The sequence below is a fragment of the Triplophysa dalaica genome, chromosome 24 (assembly GCF_015846415.1).
Source record: "Triplophysa dalaica isolate WHDGS20190420 chromosome 24, ASM1584641v1, whole genome shotgun sequence".
NCBI classification, from domain to species: domain Eukaryota; kingdom Metazoa; phylum Chordata; class Actinopteri; order Cypriniformes; family Nemacheilidae; genus Triplophysa; species Triplophysa dalaica.
The window spans coordinates 16,319,419-16,343,373 of record NC_079565.1 but is presented as its reverse complement, the minus strand read 5'-3'; the positions used below and the strand labels follow the sequence as shown (position 1 = coordinate 16,343,373).

Sequence of the window (23,955 nt, the reverse complement as noted above, 5' to 3'; positions counted from 1 at the left end):
TATCGTTTTTCTCGGGAGGGTGTAATCTACATTAGCAACTTGTTGGAGCCACACGTTAAATGTTTTACTCGTCGCAGTCGTGCTTTAACAACTGCACAGTTATTGGTGCCATAGACTGCACACATGTCCCCATCAAGGCCCCACCTCGCCCCAATGAAGGGGATTTTGTGAACCGAAAGGGATTTTACAGTGTAAATTACTATTTCGATTATTAATATTCCAGATTAGCAATAAATAAAAAATAAAAAAGTAATGTAATCAAAAACTATGCAGTTGACTGATTTCAAATGTTTAGATGGTGTGTGACTCCATGTTCCACATCACAAATGTGGAAGCCACATGGCCTGGTTCTGTGCATGACTCCAGGATTTTCAGAGAGTCACATTCATGCACATTATTTGAACGTGGTTAAAATGATTTAAAACTCACTGTATTACATCATTTTATTCTGAGCCTAACAAAACTGCATTTCAGGTGCTTACGATGGGGTCCTGCTTGGTGACAGGGGCTATGCCTGCAGGCAGTACTTCATGACACCATTCCCTGGACCACAAGCCCGTTACAATGCAGCTCTAGCCAGGACAAGGGCACACATTGAAATGACCTTTGGCCAACTAAAGGGAAGATTTCAGTGTCTTAAGGGTCTGAGGGTTGCACCTGACAGGGCCTGTGACATTATTGTTGAATGTGCCGTCCTACACAATATTACCACCATCAGAAAGGAGAGGACCCCTGTGGTGGAGGTGCAGCCTGATGATGACCTCCAGGCAGTGCACTTGGACCAACCAGCAGAGCTGCACAGGACAGAATTGTGGAAAACCATTTTTGAATTCTTTTTTACACATAAACCTTCATTAAATTAATAATAGAAGACAAGACAACATGCTTAGTTCATGGAGTTTTATTTCAATTATTGTTTCTCAAGAAAAGCCAGTGATGGTCATCTTTTGCCTGCAATAAGATAGATTGTTATCCAAGGGCAGCAATAGTGCTCTTTGTGAAAAATAGTGTTTAAGCTCTTACTATGAAGTTCCTTTTGAAGCGACTCAATCTCTAGTGCCAGTTTTTTTCTTCTTTAAGGTGCCAAGTTCAATTTCTCCCCTTAATTTTAGCTTTTTAAGAGCAAAATACTAAATTTTCTGTTGAAGATTCCGTTAATATAGGGTACGGATATCCCCCTGTGCCATTAAAAAAATAAACTCAACACAAGCCTCATGTTAGAGAAAAAGGAAAAGTAGACTGCCCACCTCTGTATCACTTTGTGCTGTAGGCGTTTCCTCCTGCAACTCATATTGCAGTCAGAAATAATATCGACACACCTATAAATTAAATAAAGTTATTTGTGCACTTACAAGTACTTCCTCCAAAGGACAGTCATCTGAGAGGGTTTCTTCACTGTCCTGTGCAAAAGAAAAATGGGTATTACAAAGTGTTAGACTTTCTTTCCTTTTGTTGTAAAGTTATAATTGTCCACTTACTGCACATATTTCAGACACCACTTTCTTGGGAACAGGTAAAAGTGTTGGTGTATTATGCAAAACTACACAAAAGAGGAGAACTCAATGGCATTACAATACACTAGGAAAAAATATGATCAATAACATATTGCAAAATATTTTTACATTTGTTATGCAATTTTCACCATCACAATTCAAAGCAATTGACTAAATATTTATCTGTTGAAATGACTGTACCAGCCATTTGGATTATAGACACAATTTAACGCAGCAACAAATTATTTACAGTGTAGCAAGATGATTTAAAACTCAATTACCTGTAATTAAGGTGTTGCTCTTACTGGTCCCTGGCTTTAGGTCTAAGGAAGAGCCCTTTACAATAGGTCGGTTCTCTCCTGAGCTGGCTCTGACATTAAGCAATTATTAAATTATTAAAATAAGAATACATACTGTAATAATAAGTGATATAACCATAACATGGAACACTTACGCATTTAATTTGTCTGCTACTTTTTGTCAGCCCTCTCTCCTGGCTTTTGCACACTTTGAAGTGTTCACTGGCGTTTTAAATTTTTTTTTCAAACTCAGCAAACCCTTCCAGTTATAATTCTTGCTCTGTTGCGTTGAAAAGCTGAGCGCGCTCTTTTGCCATGTGAGCAGCCAATAGCAGCGTTGCTGATCATTGTTTCTACTATCGATACATATCCCCTTTTAAACAAGCGCATGAACGCGCAATTATCTCAGATAACTCAATCCAGCGATACTAATCATAAGCGGCAGGTGTGTTCGAAGAACCCAATTAGCCGGATCATGATTAGCACGATGATATCATCTCGGATGTGTCATTTGATCTCGGATGTAATAAGCGATGTACAAAGAACGGGCCCCAGGGCACATCAAGAGATCTCTAACAAAACAATAGTGACGCATAGTACACAAATGTTTTACTCACATAAGATTCCTGCGCCAATCAGATCCAATACTGACGACACAGCACTGCTTTTTAATTTGAGTCATTCCACAAACTCAGTGTCAATCTGTGACTTGTTGACGAAAGAATCCTCAGAGAAACGAAACAAACAAACCCTCCATGTTTTTGAGCTGGAACCTCTTAAAAAATAAACTTTAACCCTGCATTACTAATATCAGAATCTGAAGGAAGGTTATGCAGCGACTGTGTTCTTTCACAACCAGGGGTGGCGCAATGTTCAGCTATCTTTAACAGCATTTTTGTTTATTGCTTTCTCGCTCTATCTGGTTCTGCGCCACCTGTGTTACTTCAGAATTGTCTTGTGAACCAGTGGGTGGGGCTAGAGAAGAAGTTGTTGATGTTTTTCTCTGGAGGTGGTGTTCAACCTATAGATAGGTTCATTCCAGAACCTCGGGTTCACTTGAATATGATTCCCTCTTATATAACAAAAGCTCGGGTTAAAATTGTGATTTTAATTCATGCCTCCTTTAAGGTTTTTTTTACTTTTTAGTCAGTTCTTAGCAGTGTTCTTGTGAGTAATTCTCAGAAGCTTCATAAATATGGGCCCTTATCTTTTGAGATTTAAGACAACGGCGAGGCTCTCTTAATTTTAAGATGATATTTATGACAGCTTTTGTTTTGAGAATTTGGGTTCTTAAATTTTTCCTATGATCAATCTTGAGAAAAAAATGTCCAGGAATACATAACATTCCTAATGTTTTACTTAAATTAGAATTTAGGGAAACACATGGCAGTTAAGTACGTTTTGTGAATCCCCTTGTGCGAAACATTAGCATTTCTACAAGCCCAACAGTGCTTGCACAAATAGGTTCAATAAAAAGAAAATACATATATTTAAAAGGTAGATAATAGGTTTAATATTATCTTGAATATTCTAATAGCAGTTGAAATGTTGAAGTGAGGACTTGTTGGGCAGCCGCTTCCCTCTCTCAGCTCCACCATCAGGTCTGGGTCTGAACTGCATCCTGATCGCTGTGGTAACCTCTGAACAATGAGACGAGACAGCTGAGAGTAGAGGACTGTTCTGCACTCCTTCATTCAGCAAGTACATCAGTTGCTGTAGGGAGTGTTCCTGGCTCCGGTTGATCTAACTAATGCAGTCTAAACCCTCAGAGGATTTATATTATGGAAGTGTAGTGTATGCAAGATTGAAGAGATGTGTCTTTGATCTAGATTTAAACTGACAGAATCATTTGTGTCAGGTGGTTCTTGGCATCCATGTTGTGCATTAAAATCCTTCACTACAAGGCAACCATGGACTATCCCTTACATGATCATGTCCCCCTGGGAAATGTAATGTAATTTAAATGACTGTGTGGAGGTTTGGGGTAATTCATATAAAAGAAGTTCTATTTCTGTTACAAAAAAGAGCAATTAGGTTATTTCATAATGCTGATTTTAGAGCTCCCACAAATTCTTGATATTTAAATTCATTTAAGTTTGATGATCTGATTCATTTTCAATCTGTACGAGAAAAGTATAAAGCAAGATACTACCTACTCCCTGGGAATATTCACAAATTGCTTTCGTTTTTGTATTTCTGTATGTGGTGTGATGTTGTGGAATAGATTAAGTCCGGTGTTCAAGCGATGTATATAAGTATTATCCAGTTTAAAAAGAGGTATAAAATGTGATTTTTACAAGGTATAGGGAGGAAGAAGGGCTTTGACAAGGTGTCTTGCCTAATTCATTTGTATATTTATTGATTGTTTATTTCATTGGTATTCTTTTCAGTTTTGGCTGTTGTTTTTATTGTTTTGTTTGGTTTAGTTTTGGACGTGACTCTTCTTCATGGTGGATTTAAATGGAGCTATGTGGGTTTTTCGTGTTCTGAGTGATTTAGATATAAGAAGGAATATATGCAGATAATTGTGATTATTTTAAATTGATAAGCATATGTGATAGAATCATGAAGATAAAGGATGATCTTATGTGAGCAGTGGAGAAGACGGTAGGGTTATACAAGCAGAAAGTTGCTTATTCATGCTCCTTTTCGGATATGTATACATCAAGTTTATTTTGTTTCGTTATTGATTTATTCATTAGGTAAACAAAAATGATTCAAAATAAATGTTTTTTCTTATTTGAACTGACACAAAAGTTGAAACACACATTTTTTTTTAAAATGGCACAGTTCACATGACATTAACTGTTATATATACAAATATACTAATATACTTTTTAAGGATACTGCTATATAAATGAAGAAAATGTTCAAGTTATGTTATATATATTGTTACAAACTGTATTTAACAAAAGACATTCTGACAGGCAGTGCAAATAGTGCACATCAGAAGCCAAACGGCAGCTGGATAAATATTTCTTCCAACAATGATGGCCTTAAAGCCGTTCAGATTGCCCCTGAATATTCTGTGTTTGTTGAATGTTTGTTGCGATAACGTTCTAGAAAAAAAGACTTTTATATATGAGAGATGGTGGTCTAGTGGGTTAAACCACTGAACTGGTAAATCAAAGGTTGCTGGTTCGATCCCAGCAGCCACCACCAGTGTGTCCTTGAGCAAGACACTTTAGTCCATGTTGCTCCAGGGGGATTGTCCCTGTAATAAGTGCACTTTGGATAAAAGCGTCTGCCAAATGACTAAATTAAATTATAAATTATTATATAGGCCGCAAATATCTGCGCAGGAAAAAGCTAAGTTTTTTTTTGTCTAGTGTGACCAATCTTTCCCGAAGCGAAGAAATGGACAGACCAATAAGAATCGAACATTATTCGAACATTATTTTATTAATATACAATAACTAAGCAGTTTTGCTTGTAGTTAGAAAGCACAGGGACATGTAAACAAACATCAAGTCATGTGTACACATGTTTTACAACTGCTTCAGTAGCCCAGCTGCAATGCAAATGCCTTTTGGTAACTGATAAACCCCAGACCATGGTCCTGAAGTTAGGATGAAAACGATGGTGGTACAGCTGTAACTCCTGGATCAATCTATTAAACTGCCCTGTGCTCCTCTGTCTTCTCAAAAATAGGGTGAACACAATATTCTCTTTTTCTCTTCCTTTGCTCATTCAGGCAAAAACAATAAACTCATCTTCGCTGCAGCTGGAGACATCCATTTCTTGTTCTGCTGTTGTAAGAAGGTAAAGCAAACAGTACTAGTCGCCTGTATTGCTACGCGCTAAGTTTAAGTTTTTCTTCTTCTCAGCAGCCGAAGCCTGAATAGCGGTCGAGCACCACCTGTATAGGCGTGAAATGTATTCTCCATCAGCGCCATCTTCTGTGCGGGCGTCAAATAGAAGAAAGCGAACATTCGATTCGTCATTGACATGAAAACTTGGTTTGTCGGGTATTCGTTTCACTCTTTCACATCTCCCACAATCTGAACGGGACTTCAGACAGATAAAGTCACTTTTACCAAACCTGGGGCCGGATTTACAAACTGTTCTTAAGACAAAATATAAAATGGTTCTTATCTTCATTTATAGCAAGTTTGTAAGAATGTTTTTAAGTGCAGTTGTCGAACACTTCTTAAAACATTCTTAAATATTTTCTTAAAAACATCTTAATTTTTGTCGTAAGAATACAATGATATGCTTTGTCTATGATAACAATTGCTTCCTCGTTTTCTACAAAATAAACATTGTGTGTAACAAGCACCTCACATTCTTTTATAGCTAAAGTAAGGGAGCTAGACCTCATCATTATATCAATGTAAATATTCCTGCATTGCAAGCAAACGTCAAAATTATGATTCTGGCTCAATACACTACACGTCACATGTGAGACAATCAAATATATGTATTAAACATATCAATTTTTGAGATTTAAGACAAGTCTTCATTTTAAGATGATATGTACGACATCTTTTGTTTAGAGAATTTGGATTATTCTTTTTTTTCCTCCTAAGAACTGTCTTAAAAAGTTTTTTTCGGGAATACATCAATTCTGATTTAAGAAAAATTTAGGAAAGTTAAGAAAAACGTTGGCAGTTAAGAAGGATTTTCTTCTTAAGAATGTTTTGTGAATCCAGCCCCATGTAGACCATAGCAGAATAAACCCAGACACTCGCAGCAGACAGGTGGAAAAAGCTTCTGGATTGCTTCAAGAAACATTTCAAAGCTCTATTTCTTGGCAAAGTTCTGGCAATAACTTTGTTTGTGTCATTCTCAAATTCTGATCATAAAAAAATTGGTTCATTTGTATTTATTTAGAAAGATCCCAATAATCCTGATCAGGACAGTATGACATATGTTTAAATGATTTCCCTCTACCAGTACTATATCTAAATAAGAATATATGAATGTCTGAGAAAAATAACTGACTCACAACAAGAGCATTCTTTGCCTCACATTGTAAAACCAAATAAAAATGTTTTGCATTCACACAACACATGTTTTCCACTCAACACCTGATTTCTGCTTGGACATGGGACCAAAATCGGACTCTTACTGGCAGCTTTTATATGATTTTCCTTACAAAAGATAAAAACAGAGTAGCCCAGAGTATTTTTCTCATCGGTTTAAATGACCGGATGTATTCATCACTTTAGGGTTCATGTCCCATATATGCATCTCCTCCTCTCTCTTCATCTACGGAATGATCTTCAGGGTCCCTCTGATGGTCTGCTCTGTAAAATTAAAAGAACATTAGTGAATTCTGCATCTAGGTCTCTTAAATGTACATATCAAAGTATGTCAGAAAGAAGTTTAAAACTGCAATTGTCCAAATGAAAGTGATGAATGTAGCAGTGAAGATGAACTGTTTTTAATTCATTTGACTCTTTTAGTGTGTCAAACCAGTTAATATTAGCATTTAAAACATCATAAAAACAGATGTCCAGAGGTGACAAATAAGCTTTCAGTAAAAAAAAAACATTCTTGCACAACCTACTTCAAGACAAAATATCAGCATGTTGAGCATAAATTATGAATCTTTAACAGTAAAAAAAAAACTTGATTTTTGATAGTTTACCTTAGTCTCACTCCGGGGTCCTAAAATAAAAAAGCAAAAAGGTAAAGTCATTCTATACATTTAAATATTTAAAACATTAAAGTGAAAATAAAAAATCATCTTGATAAGTTAAATAAGTTTATCAGGGCAGTACTGAGAAAGACTAGTGGTGTTCTATTCCAGGTTTAGGAGTTCACACTTTGACTCCATTAAGGTCCACTGTCCTTCAAAACGGGCTCAGGAATACGAATTAAAATAAATGAATAAACTTCACAAGTTTGGGAACTTTAGGCTGGCAAGCAATATCCAAAGTGCCTAACAAATCCACATGCATCTGTGCAATGAGCACCATCACAGAGAGTTAGTTGTGCTGTCAGACCAGTTACTCTTTCTGGTCCTAAACCCATGTGGTTTTAAAAGTGCATGACGGCCAGGTCTAAGCGTAGCTATAATATAAAGCTAAGACATTTCCTTAATTATTTGTATTATTTTTATATTGCATCGATTTTGGAGAGTTGTAGTTACACACATGACTATGTTTTGTACTTAAAGAAACTGCGTATCATTGTTTTGAATTGAGGCTCCGTAAATGTGTGCTGAACAAGTCTAAGACATATTTAATTTATTTTCGTTTAAGAATTTATATTTTCACCCTAGGCTAAGTTTAACACTTATTTTTTTAAAGTAGATAAGATGTTGAGCCTACCTTGTGTTCTTTTTTTAATGTAACTCATTGCGTCTCTGTGTTGGGCATTAAACAATAAAAAGTATTTAAAAAGATCAAAATGTCATTTTAAAACCAACAATATATATGCTCTAATAATTACCCAGCAACAAGAACATAATACATCATTTGTGACCTCCTGGCTGTTGAGACGCTTTATGATTTATGTCCAGTTGTGCACACATACTCACATTTAAGCAGACTGCAACGCTTTTATTCAAAGCAACTAACAAAGTCTTAACAGTCGTTTAGAGAAATAAAAGCTTCAAGAGGGACAGACAATATATAGAAGAGGTTTTAATACGAATTTTTCATGTTTTGGATCGGATGTAAACATGTACAGTCAGAGAGAGAGTACATGTCTGACTTTAACCTTCACCATGACTGGTTTTTAAATGTTAAATGTTTGCGCCAACCACAAAGACAATCAAACCAGATTTGAGTCAATAAGCGGATTTCCATCACTCTGGTTTTATTCGCATTTTGATGTTTCGCATCAGAAACAAGTGATGGAAACTGCAAATTTTCAAATTTAAAAAAAATTCGCAAAAAAGTTACTGCGAGTAATGGGAGATGGAAACACATTTGGTGAATAAATTCCTCCAAAAAGTCACGTAACTGCACTGAGACGGCGTAACCTGACAAACCAGAGTACTGATCTTGTTACACAGCATCAGAAATGTTCTTACGGTCATTCTTAAATGCCTGAGCAAAGTATTTCTGTAATTGCCTCTTAGAACTGTGACGACTGTGTTTCCTGAACAGCAGGCATCCACAAAAGCAGCGCATTTATTGAGTTTCGTAATCGAATGCTTGTGCAAGTATTATTATATATGAAAATCATTATATTCAGCAGCTTCTCTTACTTTTCTTACAGATATTTAGTGGCAGTTTACTAGGAAGTGACGGTTGACTAGTTGGATGGAAATGGTGCTTATTCGCAAATGTTTTATGCGATATTCCAATTTTGCGCATAAGCTAAATTCGCAGCTTTGGATGGAAACCCGGCTAATGACACCATTAAAAACTACGGCGTCGAAAAGGAGTTGACGAGAGTTGATTCCTGTCAGGAAGTTGAATCCGACTTTAGGGACATTGGAGAGGGAGTACCGGGAGTCTTTTTTTAAGGATGGGGAGGCGACTCTTCTGGAGTCAGGTAATAACTGACTCCATCAACCTGAACATTGGAGCAACACAGGGCTGTGCCCTCTGCTCTCTCACATTCCACTGTGTGTCTTCTCACAGATCCGCTTTTATGGTCAAATATGCTGACAATACTGCTGTTCTGGGACTGTCTCTAAGAACATTGAGGACGGGTGAAGGTGACATCATGGTGTCAAGCTAGTTGCCTCTCTGTGAATGTCATAAAGAAGGAGATGGCCACAGACTTCAGAAGGAAACAACAGCAGTCCCACTCATGATTGACAGAAGAGATGTTGAGAGGGTAAGCAACTTCTCAGAGGACCTGACCTGGACTACTTTCTGAGACAACTGAGAAAATTCAGTGTCTCCACCATGATCCTGAAAACTCTCTACACAGGGGCTATAGAAATCATTCAATCTCAGTGTGGTACAAAAAGTGCTCCAACCAAGCCTGCATTGTTTCTAAAGACTGATACACTGAGCTGAGCGGATGACTTGGGCTGCTATCTCCTCCCTGCAAGAGAAGTTTTTGGTAACAGAGTATATTAACAAGTCTTTATTTTTTAAGTCTGAATGCCTGTCGCACACGACGTCATCAAACTGAAACCTGTAAGCGCCTGCGCGGAAGGTACTACCAAAGTCACTCGATGGAAAGTATGCCACCTAAAGCTAAAGGCTCCAGCATTGTGAACGCTGGATGCTGCGGCTGCATGGCATGCATGCGTAGTCTTCCAGGCGTGGGTCGTAAGACTGACGGGAAGTCAGGAAATTGTTGAATATAATCGTTATTTATGTTTGATTGTGCACAAGAAGTATCCTCGTCTCTTTATATAGTTAAGGCAGAACCACTGGAGTGACATGGACTATTTCTACAGTGTCTTTGCCTTTGAAGGTCAGTTGCATTGCAGTCTATGCATCTTAAAAAAAAACATCTTAATTTGGCTTCCGAAGAGGGACAGAGGTCCTGGTTGTCACTTAATTTTAAAAGATTACTTGTCGGATTCAGTAAAACAAAAGTGCCTTCATGTTTTTTCTAGATAGCAAAGATAGCTAATAATGTAATATGGCTGGAGTAGGAGTGTGGTAGTGCTCTATATCACCATGCCTGTGATTATGCCTGAGGCACAAGGCTGAGTACAGAAGACAATAACAGCCATGCTGATATAGAGCCATATCACACAACTGCGAGAAATATTGCATTTATACAGCAGTTTCTGTTGTATAAATGCAATATCACTCTCTAACAGATAAACAAACCTCCGTTACTAATCCCAAACCATCACGTCTTTTAAATGTGCACTGTTCTGCTTCACTTAACTCTTTCAGCACCATTGACGAGTTATCTCGTCATTTAAAAAAAAAACGGTTCCCCGCCACAGACGAGTTATTACGGCAATCAGTGATTGTACTGTTTTACAGCAGGTGGCGCTACTACACACCTCTGGGAAAAAGTACAGAATCCCAGAACCTAGAACATATATGTTTTATCAGTTTTTAATGATTGTTCTGAGTGTAATCTGGGCGGAATCTTTGACAATTTTTTTTAATTATCTCACCTGTTTAATCAAAGTGATGCATTTTTGAAAAAATCTACCCACATCTATGGAGTGATAAAAATAGAACAAATGAATATAGAAGAATACGCTTTCTTTTGTTTGAAAGCTTCTATGTTCTTTCATTTGATATATTGTTTGTCCATATATTCTTTACAGAAAATTTGCCGTGAGCCGTTAAAATTTGGTGAAAATGTTAAAAAACGCGGGCGTAGGCTGGCAACTTTTTTTTAAAGAGGCTGGTGGCGAATAAGTTAAATTTTTAGTGAGAAATAATGAGGCAGACGCAACTCACGAGAACGTGTTATAGTGGCAAGTTCTCTCTCTCTCTTTCTGTTTTATGGCGAGTCGTAACCAACTTGTTCAGGTACAAACTGTAACAGTTGCAAGTTGAAATGGCAATTTCTGTTGTCTCAAGACAACACCATGCTCTAACCACTGAGCGTGTGTCATTCAGATACAGGTAAATGTGAGACACGCCAGGTCATAACTCATATGTTATCAGCGCTCCTCCTTCTGTCACTTTCTACGTTAGACTGTAAATATCACAGTGTGCTGTACATGACGCTTACGCAGCACAGTGTACATGCAGTGTTATTTTAAACAGATAAAAGGAAAGAATAACGCACATTCCTCCTCATAGTAATTTAAAGTATTAAACATATCAAGATTATATTTTCACAATACGTTGTTTACATTAATGATTTTATGTAGAAAAAAGTATATCATACATATGATGGGTTTCACAGACTGGGTAACATTTAGTTGAATTAATAGGACACTACCAGTCGTCTGTGGTCATCGACAGCACCTAGAGGAGGTGGTCTCGCAGCCAGCAGGGCAGCCAGGGATACGGAAGCAACTCCATCCTGTTCAGCTTGATCCAACTCGCCAAGCTGCTGAGTGATAGAATCCATTTCCTCCTGAAGTTTTTCAGTGTGGACTGTGATCTCAGAAATCCTTTCAGCGGCCTGAGCAGTGAGGAATGCCTCCTTCAGATCCACCAGGTGCAGGACGCGCCACTCCTCCAGTCGAACCACTCTGTGCAATTCATCAAATTGCTCGTTCACATACTGCTCCAGTTCATCTGTACTCATCTGAAACATCCACAAACAGTTCACTCTTATGGCGGGATTATAATACACAACCTTTGCTCACATTTCTCATCTACATTTTCAGTCTGGACGAGTTGACACTTTTTTGTACTTTCTTATTCGTAAAAATAATAAAAGGTAAAAGGTTAACCGACTCTTTAAATTTGGCACGGACTTATCATGAGGTACCACTTGGAAGGACTTGTCAAAAACAGAAGATTAAAGAAATAAAGAAAATAAGTGTTTCTTTTTTTTAAATGTTTTGTTAAATAATACATTTATTATTTGCATTTAATTTAATTTTGATGCACTAACCACAACCTATAAACACTAGGGGTGTAACAAAATTTGAACCATCCGGGATACACCTCCCTCGATATAAACCCAGGAACTTACGTCATCACTCCACTGGGTGGCGCTAAACACATGAACAAACGTTAACTAGTCTCAGAAAGAGTTTAGGATGGCAGACCGTAGATTTAAATAAATAGATGCTCCGTGCATATATGAGAATGAACATTACTGTACTCATGTTTAATGCAAGTTGCTGCGCTGAGATGTTTTCAGGTTTATTTTATTCAAGCTGGTAAATACTGAGATGTTCCAGGTTTAAAAGAAGAAGCTGTTAAATGCAGAAATGCAATACATTATTATACGTATTTGTATGTGCATGATGTATTTAACGTTCTCTGGATATGACACTGAGCACATGCACTCAACTTTTTAGGTCGCCCATGGCGAGGCCTGTTTTGAGTGGAACTGTCCTGTAAAACCTCCGTTTGGTCTTGGCCACCGTGCTGCAGCTCAGTTTCAGCGTCTCGGCAATCTTCTTTAGCCTACACCAGGGGTGTCCAATGTCGGTCCTGGAGGGCCACAGTCCTGCAGAGTTTAGCTCCAACTTGGCTCAACACACCAGTTTGGAAGTTTCTAGTCTGCTTTGTGAGACCTTGATTAGCTGTTCAGGTGTGTTTGATTAGGGTTGAAGCTAAACTTTGCAGGACACAGGCCCTCCAGGACTGTCTTTGGACACCCCTGGCCTAGACCATCTTTATGTAGAGCAACAATTCTTTCTTTCAGAACCTCAGAGAGTTCTTTGCCATTAGGTGCCATGTTGAACTTCCAGTGAGCAGTATGAGAGAGTGAGAGCAATAACACCAAATGTGACACACCTGCTCCTCATTCACACCTGAGACCTTGTAAAACTAAAGAATCACAGGACACCGGGGAGGAAAAATGGTTAATTGGGCCCAATATATGAACGGCTGTGTGTTGAGTTATTTTGAGGGGACAGCAAATGTACCGGTTATACCAGAATTCTAGCAAAGTGTCATTTCTTTAGTGTGGTCACATGAAAAGATATAATCAAATATTTATAAAAATGTGAGGGTGTACCTACTTCTGTGAGACACTTTATGTATTTACTTATTGAACTTTATAAATGTGATTTTAAATGTATTTTGTATTTACTTAAAATTCCTTGAAAGAATTGGCAATATTGACTTTGATTATTGAATTAAAATGGAACAATAAGTTTTAAGCGAACTGTAATCAGATGATTGACTGCCAGTGTTGGCCTGCTCACCGGGAGACTGCATTCATTCATTCATTTATTTATTTAATTAGAAATTAGATATTATTTATTAGAATGATCTTACTCGTTGTATAAACATCATGCACTGTGCTGTGTTTTAACTTTTCTGTTTTTCCTGTTTGCCCCTGTAAAGCTGCTTTGAAACAATACACATTGTGAAAAGCGCTATATAAATAAACTTGAATTGAGATGATATGTAATGAAATGCCATAAGGCCCAAGTGACTCACATCTGGGGAGGTCCATTTGTCTTTGATTTTCTCAGCTATGACTTGAGTTTGTTCCAACAGGTCGATGCCTTCTTTGCTCTGCAAAAAGACACAACGGACATATAAAAAAAACCATCACATTGACATTTATTTAGCAAAATAATGGTATAGATGATGACTTTTTTATTAACTGATTAAAATGTTACTTTTCCAAGTGGAAAGCACTGATCTCAGTGCTATGTGGCACAAAAAGATGTGAATAATGTCAAGCTGTTTACATTACTTCATGTGGTCTCTATGTGTGGAGCGCCGGCTGTTGTCACACTTCTTAAAAAAAATCACTGGATTGATACAAATAAAGGCAAAAGGAATGTTTGGAAGTGTAAATCAATATTTCTTTACACACACACACACTGAAGGAGCTTGATTCATTAGTTCTGAAGATGTGTAAAGAAGTCACACTCGTCGTGTTTGATGATGAATGGAATCATTGAAAATAAATAGGAAATGCAATAGAATGGCAGTTTTTTTATTCCCAAATCAAATAAAATCCAGTATAAAACAGAACATTTCCACACAGAAACGCCACGCACACACACACACACACACAGAACGAAGACTGCTTTTTTTATTTTGTGGGTGGCGGTATAGAGCAATCTTGCCACACTTCATTCTGAAACAATATCAGATGCAAATGTTCACCACCTCTGACATGTATGCATACTTTCATGAGCTTTCCAACATGTTTGGATTTGGATTCAATTTATTGTCATTACACATATAACAAGTACAGTGTAACGAAATGGATTCGCGATGGGTTTGGCTCTCAAAAACACAATTCATTTTGAAGATTATAAAAAACAGAGCAATTCCTCACATCATCTGTGCTCGGGCCATAATTAAAAACATCCCTTCATCAAAATGTTACTATAACTCAAAGAAAAATGGAATCTTATAAATCAAATATTAAGATCAAGTTAATGTGCCTTTACCCTATCAGTTCTAACAGTAACTCAGTGCCAAAGGAAACTATAATGGTAATGTTTAGTGCAGTTGTTTTGAAAGAAGGAAGCTAGTTTAAACATCGCTTGTTCTTCAGACATTCCTCTTTAAAAGAAATTAAATACCTTTTTTTTTTTTAATGAACCACATTTAGTTTTCGAGACTGAAAATTGTTTTTTTAACAGTTTTCCTTATCTCTAAGAGTGAACCACATAGGGCTTTAATAAATGTAGTTCCCAGAAGACAAGTTGTACAAGTACATAAATCTAAAGGACATCAAGTTATCTCTAATGATATTTATTTATGAGCTGTCACCATTGGCATAAAATGCATCAAAGATTTCTCAAATTAACAGATTTACTTACAGAAACTATACAGATGCGTGTCCGAACATGACGGACGAGGACAGTTAACTATACCTGATCCTTACAGTCGGGTTCATACTGTATGATTTTGGGCTGTCCCAGATGAAAGTGATGAATTCTGTCACAGTGAAAAATTGTCTGTTGCCATTTTTCTGTAAAATTTTTGTGGCATTGTTTTTTTGGTTGTTTTTTAAAAGACACTTCAAAACACATAAAAAACTAGCAAAATAACATTTGAAATATTTATTTATATATTCACAAAATGTATCACAACAGTTGTGATAGGAGCAGTGGGTCATATCCAGAAAACTGAACTGATCTCTGAGGCCCACTGCTGGATAGTTATGGTCATAACACATATTTTTTACTGACATTCCTATAGGTTTATCTCTAACCAACACATAGATCAATATCCAGACAGAACATCAGAAGTCTTTAAGAACTATTTTATAGGTAACGTTTCAAACCAACGTTTCTTGTGCACAGATATCTAACAAAATAATGAAAGTGTTTCTCATATGCATTTCAACCAGTATTGAAAAAATAAAAGCAGACAGATGTGGTTTTTGGCTGTTGATTATTACCAGCTGTGAATTATCACAACGCACATAAACTATCACGTCACAGGAAAATAAGTGAACAGCGTCCAAATGTGAAGTGAGCCAGGGTGCTCAGTGCCGAACCCGTGTACTCACTATACTAATGCACGTGTGCAGAGGGCCAAGGTTCAAAGGTCACGCTTCACTACTGCTTGCTACTCTCCACCTCCAGCATCAATGCTTCTTCCCTTGTTTTAGCTGATAACTTGTAATAAACATGTAAACATTTTCAAAGTTTTCAAAAAGATCAACACTTCCTAGGAGTTGGAAAAACACCTGATTCAGTAAAAATGATATCCAAAAGTATATTTCGCTGAAAGACACTACACAGTTTGTTTTAATGTGTGTAGGGGAGAGGCTTTTCTGATGAAAGTGAAACTATGTGTGAAACTGGCGTAACACTGGCGGTTATGTTTCAGACCTGCAAACTCAGAAGAAGTGAAAAAGGTGACACAAATACAATTTAAAGTCCTGTTGGGTGATGTGAGGGCATCCTCTCCAAAAGATCATTATTGTGATTTTTACATTCAATTTATGCATTCTTCTGCTCTGACAAGAAAAATGACAATGGTTCTTATTCACTAAGCATCCGTACAGCATGAGACAAATAAGTCATATAGCCAAAATAACAGCATATAGCCACACTTCTGTGTAGATGTCTTGTGATTTTGTCGCGTGCGTTCATGAATCTTCGTAACTAGATACACCCAACACTGAATGTGGGTTCTCCTGTTTTTGCCAAGTGGTTGATATCCTTAGGACAACATCATGATGACCCGGGACAACATTTAAATCAACCAATCAGATTTTATTTAAGTTTAATCTTCCTAACCAGGATTAGGTGCTTTTAAACCATTGTTTTTAACTCATCATTCCCCTTTGATTTTAGGGGTAAGTTATGGTTTGGGTTTGGTGTGGGTTTAGGTTTTATTTGTAAAAATGTTGTCCTTGGGTCCACAAAAAAATCCAACCTCTGTCTTAGTAGGTCTACATTCATTTTAGAGGTCTTCGCCATATAATTGGTATTATTAAATAAACAATTACTTAAGATGGTTCCAGCAAAATGATAGATAGAAAAAGAAGAAGAGATATAATCTATTACAATCTGCTTACTGACCTTCTGCCACAGGTACGCTTCTTTGAGAGTAATAATTTCATGTTCTTTGTGTTCTCCCTGCACAGCACACACCACGCAAATCACCCTCTCATCTTGTTTACAGTAAAGCGAGCCCTCCTGTCCATGCTCTTTACATATCAGCCTCTCCACCGTCACTGTGTCTCTTTTCCTTCCTCCACGTGGGAGCGTCAAATCCTCATCCTCACCTGCAGCAGCATCTGCCCCCTTTGCTCCGTCTTCAGGTATCTGAGCATGTTCTGATGGCTCGCTGTCTGGCTGTGGGTCTGGAGGACGGTACACCTGCAGCTGATGACGGGTGCTTTGTGAATGTTTGTCTGCATGGCTGACACAGAAGGCAAAGCGACAAAGTGGGCACATCAGGCCGGCTGGCTGAGGCTCATCTGGTTCACAAGCGTCACATGTGCCATCCATCTGAGGCAGGTCCTCCTCATTCAGCCGATTGTCCCAACAACCTCCGGATGCATCCATGGCGAGGGCAAGAGTTAGGTCAGGGTGGGGTAAAGAAGCCTAAAAGTGGACAAACAACATCACAGAAACAGCATGACAGCTAGCACACTGTATCACTCTTCAGTCAGACACTGAATTCCCTCACCCTCTTCTCATTTCAAACCTGTATGACTTTCTTTGTTCTGCAGAACACCAAAGAAGATATGTGTGCATGCTCATACACACCCAGTGGTGCCGTCTTTACAGAGTTTTACCTCATAAAATAGCATATTTTTTATAAATAATAGCTTTAAGTGAGTGCTAAATGTCTCTCTCTGCGTTTTCTCAGTTTTTCGGAAGCAGCACTTTTCTGAAATGAGGGCTTGTTATGACTGCAGCAAACAGGCAGCAGCAATCTATCTTCTGCGTGCGCTGTGCATGTTCTGTAAGTATTAATGACAGACAGATCTGTAGAGATCAAACTCTCTGTAGATTCCATCCTTAAAGTGTATATGAGCACAAAAGCAAGGATTTGATCTACGCCAGAACCTGCGCAAAAATCCCTTCGTAAATCCCAGTTAAAGAGACAGATACGTGCATCTCCATTTGCGTTATTGCATTCATTTGTGCCATTGCTCATAATTTGATCATTTATTCTAATTTTATTACTAACTGAATATTATTATTACACTCAGGCTAATAGTTGTATGGTATTCTGATCTTATTTGTTAATATTGCATAGTTAAATGTGAATAACTACACAGTAGTATCTATTTATTTATTACTTTTTGTGGCGGGCAAGTACATTTTTTGTCATGGCCAGTAAATAATGTATGCATAATAATCGTCATTATCGCACAGCCGTGATTATTCCACATACTATAATCCTAGCAACACAATCTATAATCGTTTCTTATAGTGGATATATGTCTTTATATCTGCTGTGTGCAAACAAGCTTTTGCTTTTACGCATGCAGAATATTGATGTCATTCCACAGCTCTAGACTTTATCCATCAGGTTTTTTCAGAGAACTTTACTGTTTTACAAAAGAAAATAATGTGATTTAGTTGACTGATGACATCAGCTAAGGGGCGGGGCTTGTGCGTGTGAAGGAGTCGATTCCTTTAATGGAACTCTCGATTCTCAACGCATAGTAAAAGAATCGATTCCCAGCCATAATTTACACTGGCACGGAAACCTGCGAATAAGAAACTGGATTCAGCCTCGTGAACATAGTTTTTGGTTTTAATCAACAAGTAAAACTAAACTCTGCATGTCTGGTGCGTTTATCTCGCTTTAACCAAATGAAAGCGCAACACTTGAGCAGTTCTGGAAGTTCAGTCGCACACCATGTGCACAAACAGCACAGATGTTGTTCTTTAGCTGTTATTTGTCTTCCTTACGGCTCACAGATGAGAGATCTGATGATGTGTTGCAGGTGTTGTCTTACCTTCTCTCGGTCTCCTGTGCCTCCCTCGGTCGCGCGTCGCCGGCTGCGTTTCGTTTAATAATATAAACAGATGATACCGTCGTTCAATCTTTGATACCGTCGTTGAAGCTTTGATACCGTCGTTCTATCTTTGTTTAACTTCTCTATTATCACAACCATGTAAGACGCTTCGGTGTCTGTGCACCTCCACACCTCTCTCTACTTCCTTGTTTTGTTTTGAGAACTGGGAGTCAATTTTACTTCCTGATCTTCCACCATAAGCTTCAAAGGCTTTTTAGTGTTGTTTGTTTGAATCTACTTCATATCAGTGGACGAGGTTTCATGGATCTTCAAATGAATCTTTTGTGAATCTGACTCGTGCTCTTGTCAACTTGACAACATGCGTCACCGCTCAGATCGATCGCCATTCGACTGTACCGCGCGCGCGCGCACGAGAGAGAGAGGGGCTCTGTCCCAAATGGCGCACTTCATGTGGACTTAAATTGCGCGTGCTCGCCAAGTCTACGAGTCGGTAAAGTGTCCCATTTGTCATTTTTACGCTGTGAAGTGTGCTCATCAGCGCCCCCTTGTGCCCTTGATGGGGTCTTCGGGAAGCCCGCACTGCAGAAGGCTCCACACAATAAACATCCCAGAAGTCCTTGCGAAAGACCGACAGGTAGTGGTGTCGAGATGAAGCCCCATGAAGTATTGAAGCTTTTCAGTGGTTCACAAACGGGTTCTTTTCTCGAGGCTTCATTTGCTCACAACACCATCTGGTGGCAAAAGCGTGTAAAACAAGCAGATACATTACATTAAGCTGTTTGTTTTAAGCCTTCTCTAACCTCGTCTGTTTGCTTCTTTAGATTTCTTCTAAATGATCCAAAACAAGCTGAATATATATCTGCATGTTTAAACAGAACATTTCAAGGATATTTAACTCATATTATCAAATTAACAAGTGATATGCTTTAGTTATTTTCTTTATCCTATTCATCTGCAATGCCTGACTTATGAGCACATTTGAGTTACTCATTGGCTGATTTGCATAGCAATGATGCAATACTGATGATGTCAATCATTTGACTGTTTCCAGCTGTCATTTCTCCATTAAGTTAGCATGTATGCCAATGATATACTGACTCCCCTAAACTGTAGCTAACTCATAAGTGATGGATGTTAGATATCTGCGTTTTGGATAATTAGCTGTGAATTCATGTGACTAGTCTGTCCATCACCAAACATTAAAACACCACGAGTGCGATTTGAAAAAACAAAAAAAGTTTCCTTTCAAATGGATCTTGTGGTTATTTGGTGTTATCCGCCTGTGGGATATTGTGGCGTCGCCAAATTTCCGCGCGGAAAAAGAGGATAAAAAGCCTCATGCGATATGCGGCAGTCTCGATTGTCCACCAGTTCATTTTCAAAGGGAAAATGCGGGCCGCTTCGAGGCAGTGCGCGAAAGACGCAATATATGAATATTTAGTAGGATATATGTGTATTTGTAAAACATTACCTTCCACTGCACCTTTTAAATATAGAGCTGTATTATTTAAAGCATGTACTCATCAAAACAATCTTTTAGTGTCATACAAGTGTAGATTTGTCACAATTATGTCTATTTTCCTGTTATTTCATTCTATGTTTTGTCAATGTATTAATAAACCTTTCCTCCAACACGGCCGTACGCAGGACTTTAGAAGTAGTGAGGTCCAAACAAAAACTGTAACTTTCCTTGATCTACATATGTGCATTTCAAGGCGTACGGAGTGCAGATTAGAAAAGAAATGCTAAAACCATGTCTGTCTTTCTGTTTGTCAGTGTCAGTCAAGAAAGTAAGCACATGGCCGATTGATATTTTATACACATATTACCAGATTGGATACAATCCATCTTTCATGAAAGAGCATTTGGGTTTGGAATGACAAAGGTGATGAGTGATAACACAATTTCTCTTTTTGAGGCAACTATCCCTTTAACTTTTTCAGTACAGACATAGATATCAAACTGCAAAAGTTGCAGACACTTGGGTTTTTAATCAAAATATGGAAATTCAAATGATATAGAAACAGAATTAAACACAAGAATTCATTTAAACGTGATTCATTAAGTGCATTTTTGCAAATAATGTTGTAACCACATCCTATAATCACACCAAGAGTCAAAGCCACACCGTTTAGCATGTATGAGTAAAGGTCTGGTAATGTTTGTCACGTCACACTGACATTTCTGAATGACATTACATGAAGCACGTAAATTATTTGTTTTGTAGTTTGTATTAAATATTTCAAGTTGGTATTACAATCAGTTGTTTCTTCAGGTTTGTTATTTAAATGTTGTAGACTGTCAAGCGCACAATGGAAAAACAGAGGGGACCTCAATAGTGGGCCATGGTCCAATGTCATATGTGCCTTCCTTTAAATCTGACCAGTATGAACCTTTTTTAAATAACAATTTCTAGCTTCTCAAGAAAAGAAAAAAATACAGACAAAACACAGCATGGCATGGTGTCTTTAGGAAAGTCTGGACTACTACTCTTGTGAATCATTGGCATGCTGTGTCTGGGGAAATGTCTCTGAGATAATGGAAAACACAGACATGGAAAGTTGCAGTGAGGTTAAGTCCAGAGAGCCAGAGATTTCCCATGTCACAAACACAGAAAACACACCACAGACAGTTCATAAAAGACTGTTAGGAAGAAAAAACAAAACTATTTAACACACAAAGTTGTACTTCTAAAGATATGTGAACACAGAGGAAAGCCTTGCTACAGTCTCCTATCATTATTATAGCACGGAGGTTCATCATTATGCTTCTTTTCAAAGTTTCTCTGTGCTTCAATGAAAAAGCAGATTTTCTTCAAAACTATTTATTGCAATTTTTATTAAGTTGTTTACAATCAAGCCATCAATGCTCATGATGTTCATGTACACGAACAGTCAGTAACAGTGACAGATGCTTAAATCCTGTGTTTGGTAAGTTACTCGTGCGTGTGTGCGTAAGAGAATGCTCAGAAATGCAGTTGACACAAACAAGACTTCCAATGATGGGAACAACAAACCAGGGGCCCGTTTCAATAAGGAAGTTCAACCAACACCGAGTTAAAATCTGAACTCTGAGTTGATTTACTCAGAGAATCGCTACTCTGAGTTTTCAGTTTCAGAACAGCTGATTTGAGTTAGTTCAATCTACCCTGAGTAAGTTCACTCTAGGTTACGCGCGTTCAGCATGGCGATGAAAAGCCATCATCAATTGAGTGAAGATAGCACGATTCACCATGGCAACGGCACGTGACAAAAAGCGCTCTGTTCATTTCTCGCAATCGAATTGAAGATACTGTTACAAGCGTACGGTGAATATTAAGAAAAAAAGAGCAACACAGCCGCAGCAGCAAAGAAAGAGAGTTGATGTGGGAGAAAGTTGCTTCACTTGTTAATGCGCCAGTTTATATGTCAATCACTTTTATATTTATTTTGTTGAAACTGTGAAAATGCGAATTATATTAACTCTCTCGCTCTCATGTAGGTGCTATCCTTCTGCAATAAAGATCTTGGCAGCAGCTGAATATGAAATATACGACGGCGTCGTAAAAAAAAAAAAAAGATTTCGAGAATAAAGTCGAAATGTTACGAGAATAAAGTCGAAATATAAAGTCGAAATGTTACGAGAATAAAGTCGAAATATAAAGTCGAAATGTTACGAGAATAAAGTTGAAATGTTACGAGAATAAAGTCGAAATATAAGGTCGAAATGTTACGAGAATAAAGTCGTAATATTTTGAGAAAAATAACAGAATTTCTAGAAACAATGGATGTGGAGGATTTGGTTAAATCCTACTTTAGATTATGATTTAGCAATAAGGAAATTATTTGTCTTTTGGCGCATCATCACGGAGTTATAATTAGTAAAAGGACACTGCAGCGGTAATGTAGGAAACTGATTTTTTTCAGAAGAAAAAATCAGACATGAACTACGAATTAACTCACTGATTCAGATGACGTGCTTAAAAATAACTTAAACTCTTAAACTACAACTTTCACGAAAATAAAATACGTATTACGACGACTTTATTCTTTTAACATTTCGACTTTAATCTCGTAACATTTCGACTTAATTCTCGTAATCTTGAATTTATTTTATTTTTAACGTGCCACTAAAACGCCGTCGTAGAAATACAAGAACATCATTTATTCAGGAAAGTTTAAAGAAATAAAATGCTCTTGCTAGTAAGATGCCTGATTAGGAAATGTTAAATATACTTCTTAAACTGGCCTTAAAAGTTAAGATAAAACGTCCAAACGGGGCCTCACAATTCTCTCCGACATAAATATAATTCTCTGCGAATTAATGCAGCTTCCTCTTCTATGGGTTCCTAAATAAACGAACATGCCATTTTAAGTTCTGTGTGACTAAATTGAGCGCGATTAGGAACACGAATCAATAAACAAATGACGTATGCAATTTCAACACCGCTCGCACTTCGAAAAGGGGGAGGAGATTGTAACAAACCCTAGGTTTGCGGGATAAAACCTGCTCCCGACCAGGTTAGGTTCACGGAGTAGGTTACTCTGGTTACTCACTTGGAGTATAAAATACCTCGATTTCTGAAATGGGCTTGACTTACTCCGCGGTCGCGGGTTTAACATACCTCGCGTTCTGAAACCAAAAACCCTGAGTATTCCGTTTTCTGGGGTTGACTTACTCTGAGTTTGCACTTACCCTGCTTTCTGAAACGGGCCCCAGGCTTACTACAGAAGTAATCAGGTTAACGAGACACATGTGACAGGTGTAGTCATAGATAATGTGTCCAGCAATGGATTATGGTAAATGTAGTGTGAGATGACAGTCCATGTGATGAGAGGAGTGCCCTCTAGTGGATTTGAGAGGGCACTGCAGCTGGTGACTGTGACAATAAGAGTTTATCAAATGTGAATCATATTTCTATTAATTATAGTGCAGGGCACTGTATATGTCTTCATATGATTGTTTGCCAGTGTTTGCAGGAGGTTTTGTGTAAAAGTACAGGGGAGAACTCCTTGCACAAGAGGAATACCGAGCGAGACATAACACAAAAGCCCCATTTCTGTTTGATTTTGACTGGCAGGATCGTCACTGGAGGTAAGGGTGTATTTTTATAGAGTTATGAGCAATTCTAATACATAGTATCTAATAAAGATTTTTTAAAATATTTCATTTGTACAATGCAGGTGGACTCCATAAGGTCTTAGAGTTTCCAATAGACTGTTTCAACAACACAAACACTGGGCCAAAACTCAACTTCCGGTAGACTTCTCAAAAGAATAAAACCATAACAAACATAA

General features: G+C 37.8%; 1 protein-coding gene and 1 long non-coding RNA gene across 2 annotated transcripts; one reads left to right on the top strand and one right to left on the bottom strand.

Annotated features, from left to right (window-relative positions):
* Positions 1-5,175: 5,175 nt before the first annotated feature.
* trim44 (tripartite motif containing 44) lies at positions 5,176-19,063 on the bottom strand. The gene is made up of 6 exons (XM_056739402.1): positions 18,659-19,063; positions 16,761-17,288; positions 13,699-13,776; positions 11,570-11,881; positions 7,386-7,405; positions 5,176-7,041 (listed from the first exon to the last, which is right to left on the bottom strand). Exons 2-6 carry the CDS (start codon positions 17,247-17,249, stop codon positions 6,960-6,962), a joined length of 981 nt encoding a protein of 326 aa, XP_056595380.1. The 5' UTR covers positions 17,250-17,288; positions 18,659-19,063; the 3' UTR covers positions 5,176-6,959.
* Positions 19,064-23,645: 4,582 nt separating this feature from the next.
* On the top strand, positions 23,646-23,955 carry LOC130413880 (uncharacterized). The gene is made up of 2 exons (XR_008905554.1): positions 23,646-23,752; positions 23,842-23,955. It is a non-coding gene; the product is annotated as an uncharacterized LOC130413880 (long non-coding RNA).

Excerpts from the sequence above, each read along its gene's own strand:
- trim44 (XM_056739402.1), bottom strand. The coding sequence starts at position 17,249 with ATGGATGCATCCGGAGGTTGTTGGGACAATCGGCTGAATGAGGAGGAC. Across the intron at positions 11,882-13,698 it reads ACAAATGGACCTCCCCAGAT|ATGAGTACAGATGAACTGGA; the intron begins GTGAGTCACTTG and ends TGGATGTTTCAG. Across the intron at positions 7,042-7,385 it reads GACCCCGGAGTGAGACTAAG|AGCAGACCATCAGAGGGACC; the intron begins GTAAACTATCAA and ends TTAATTTTACAG.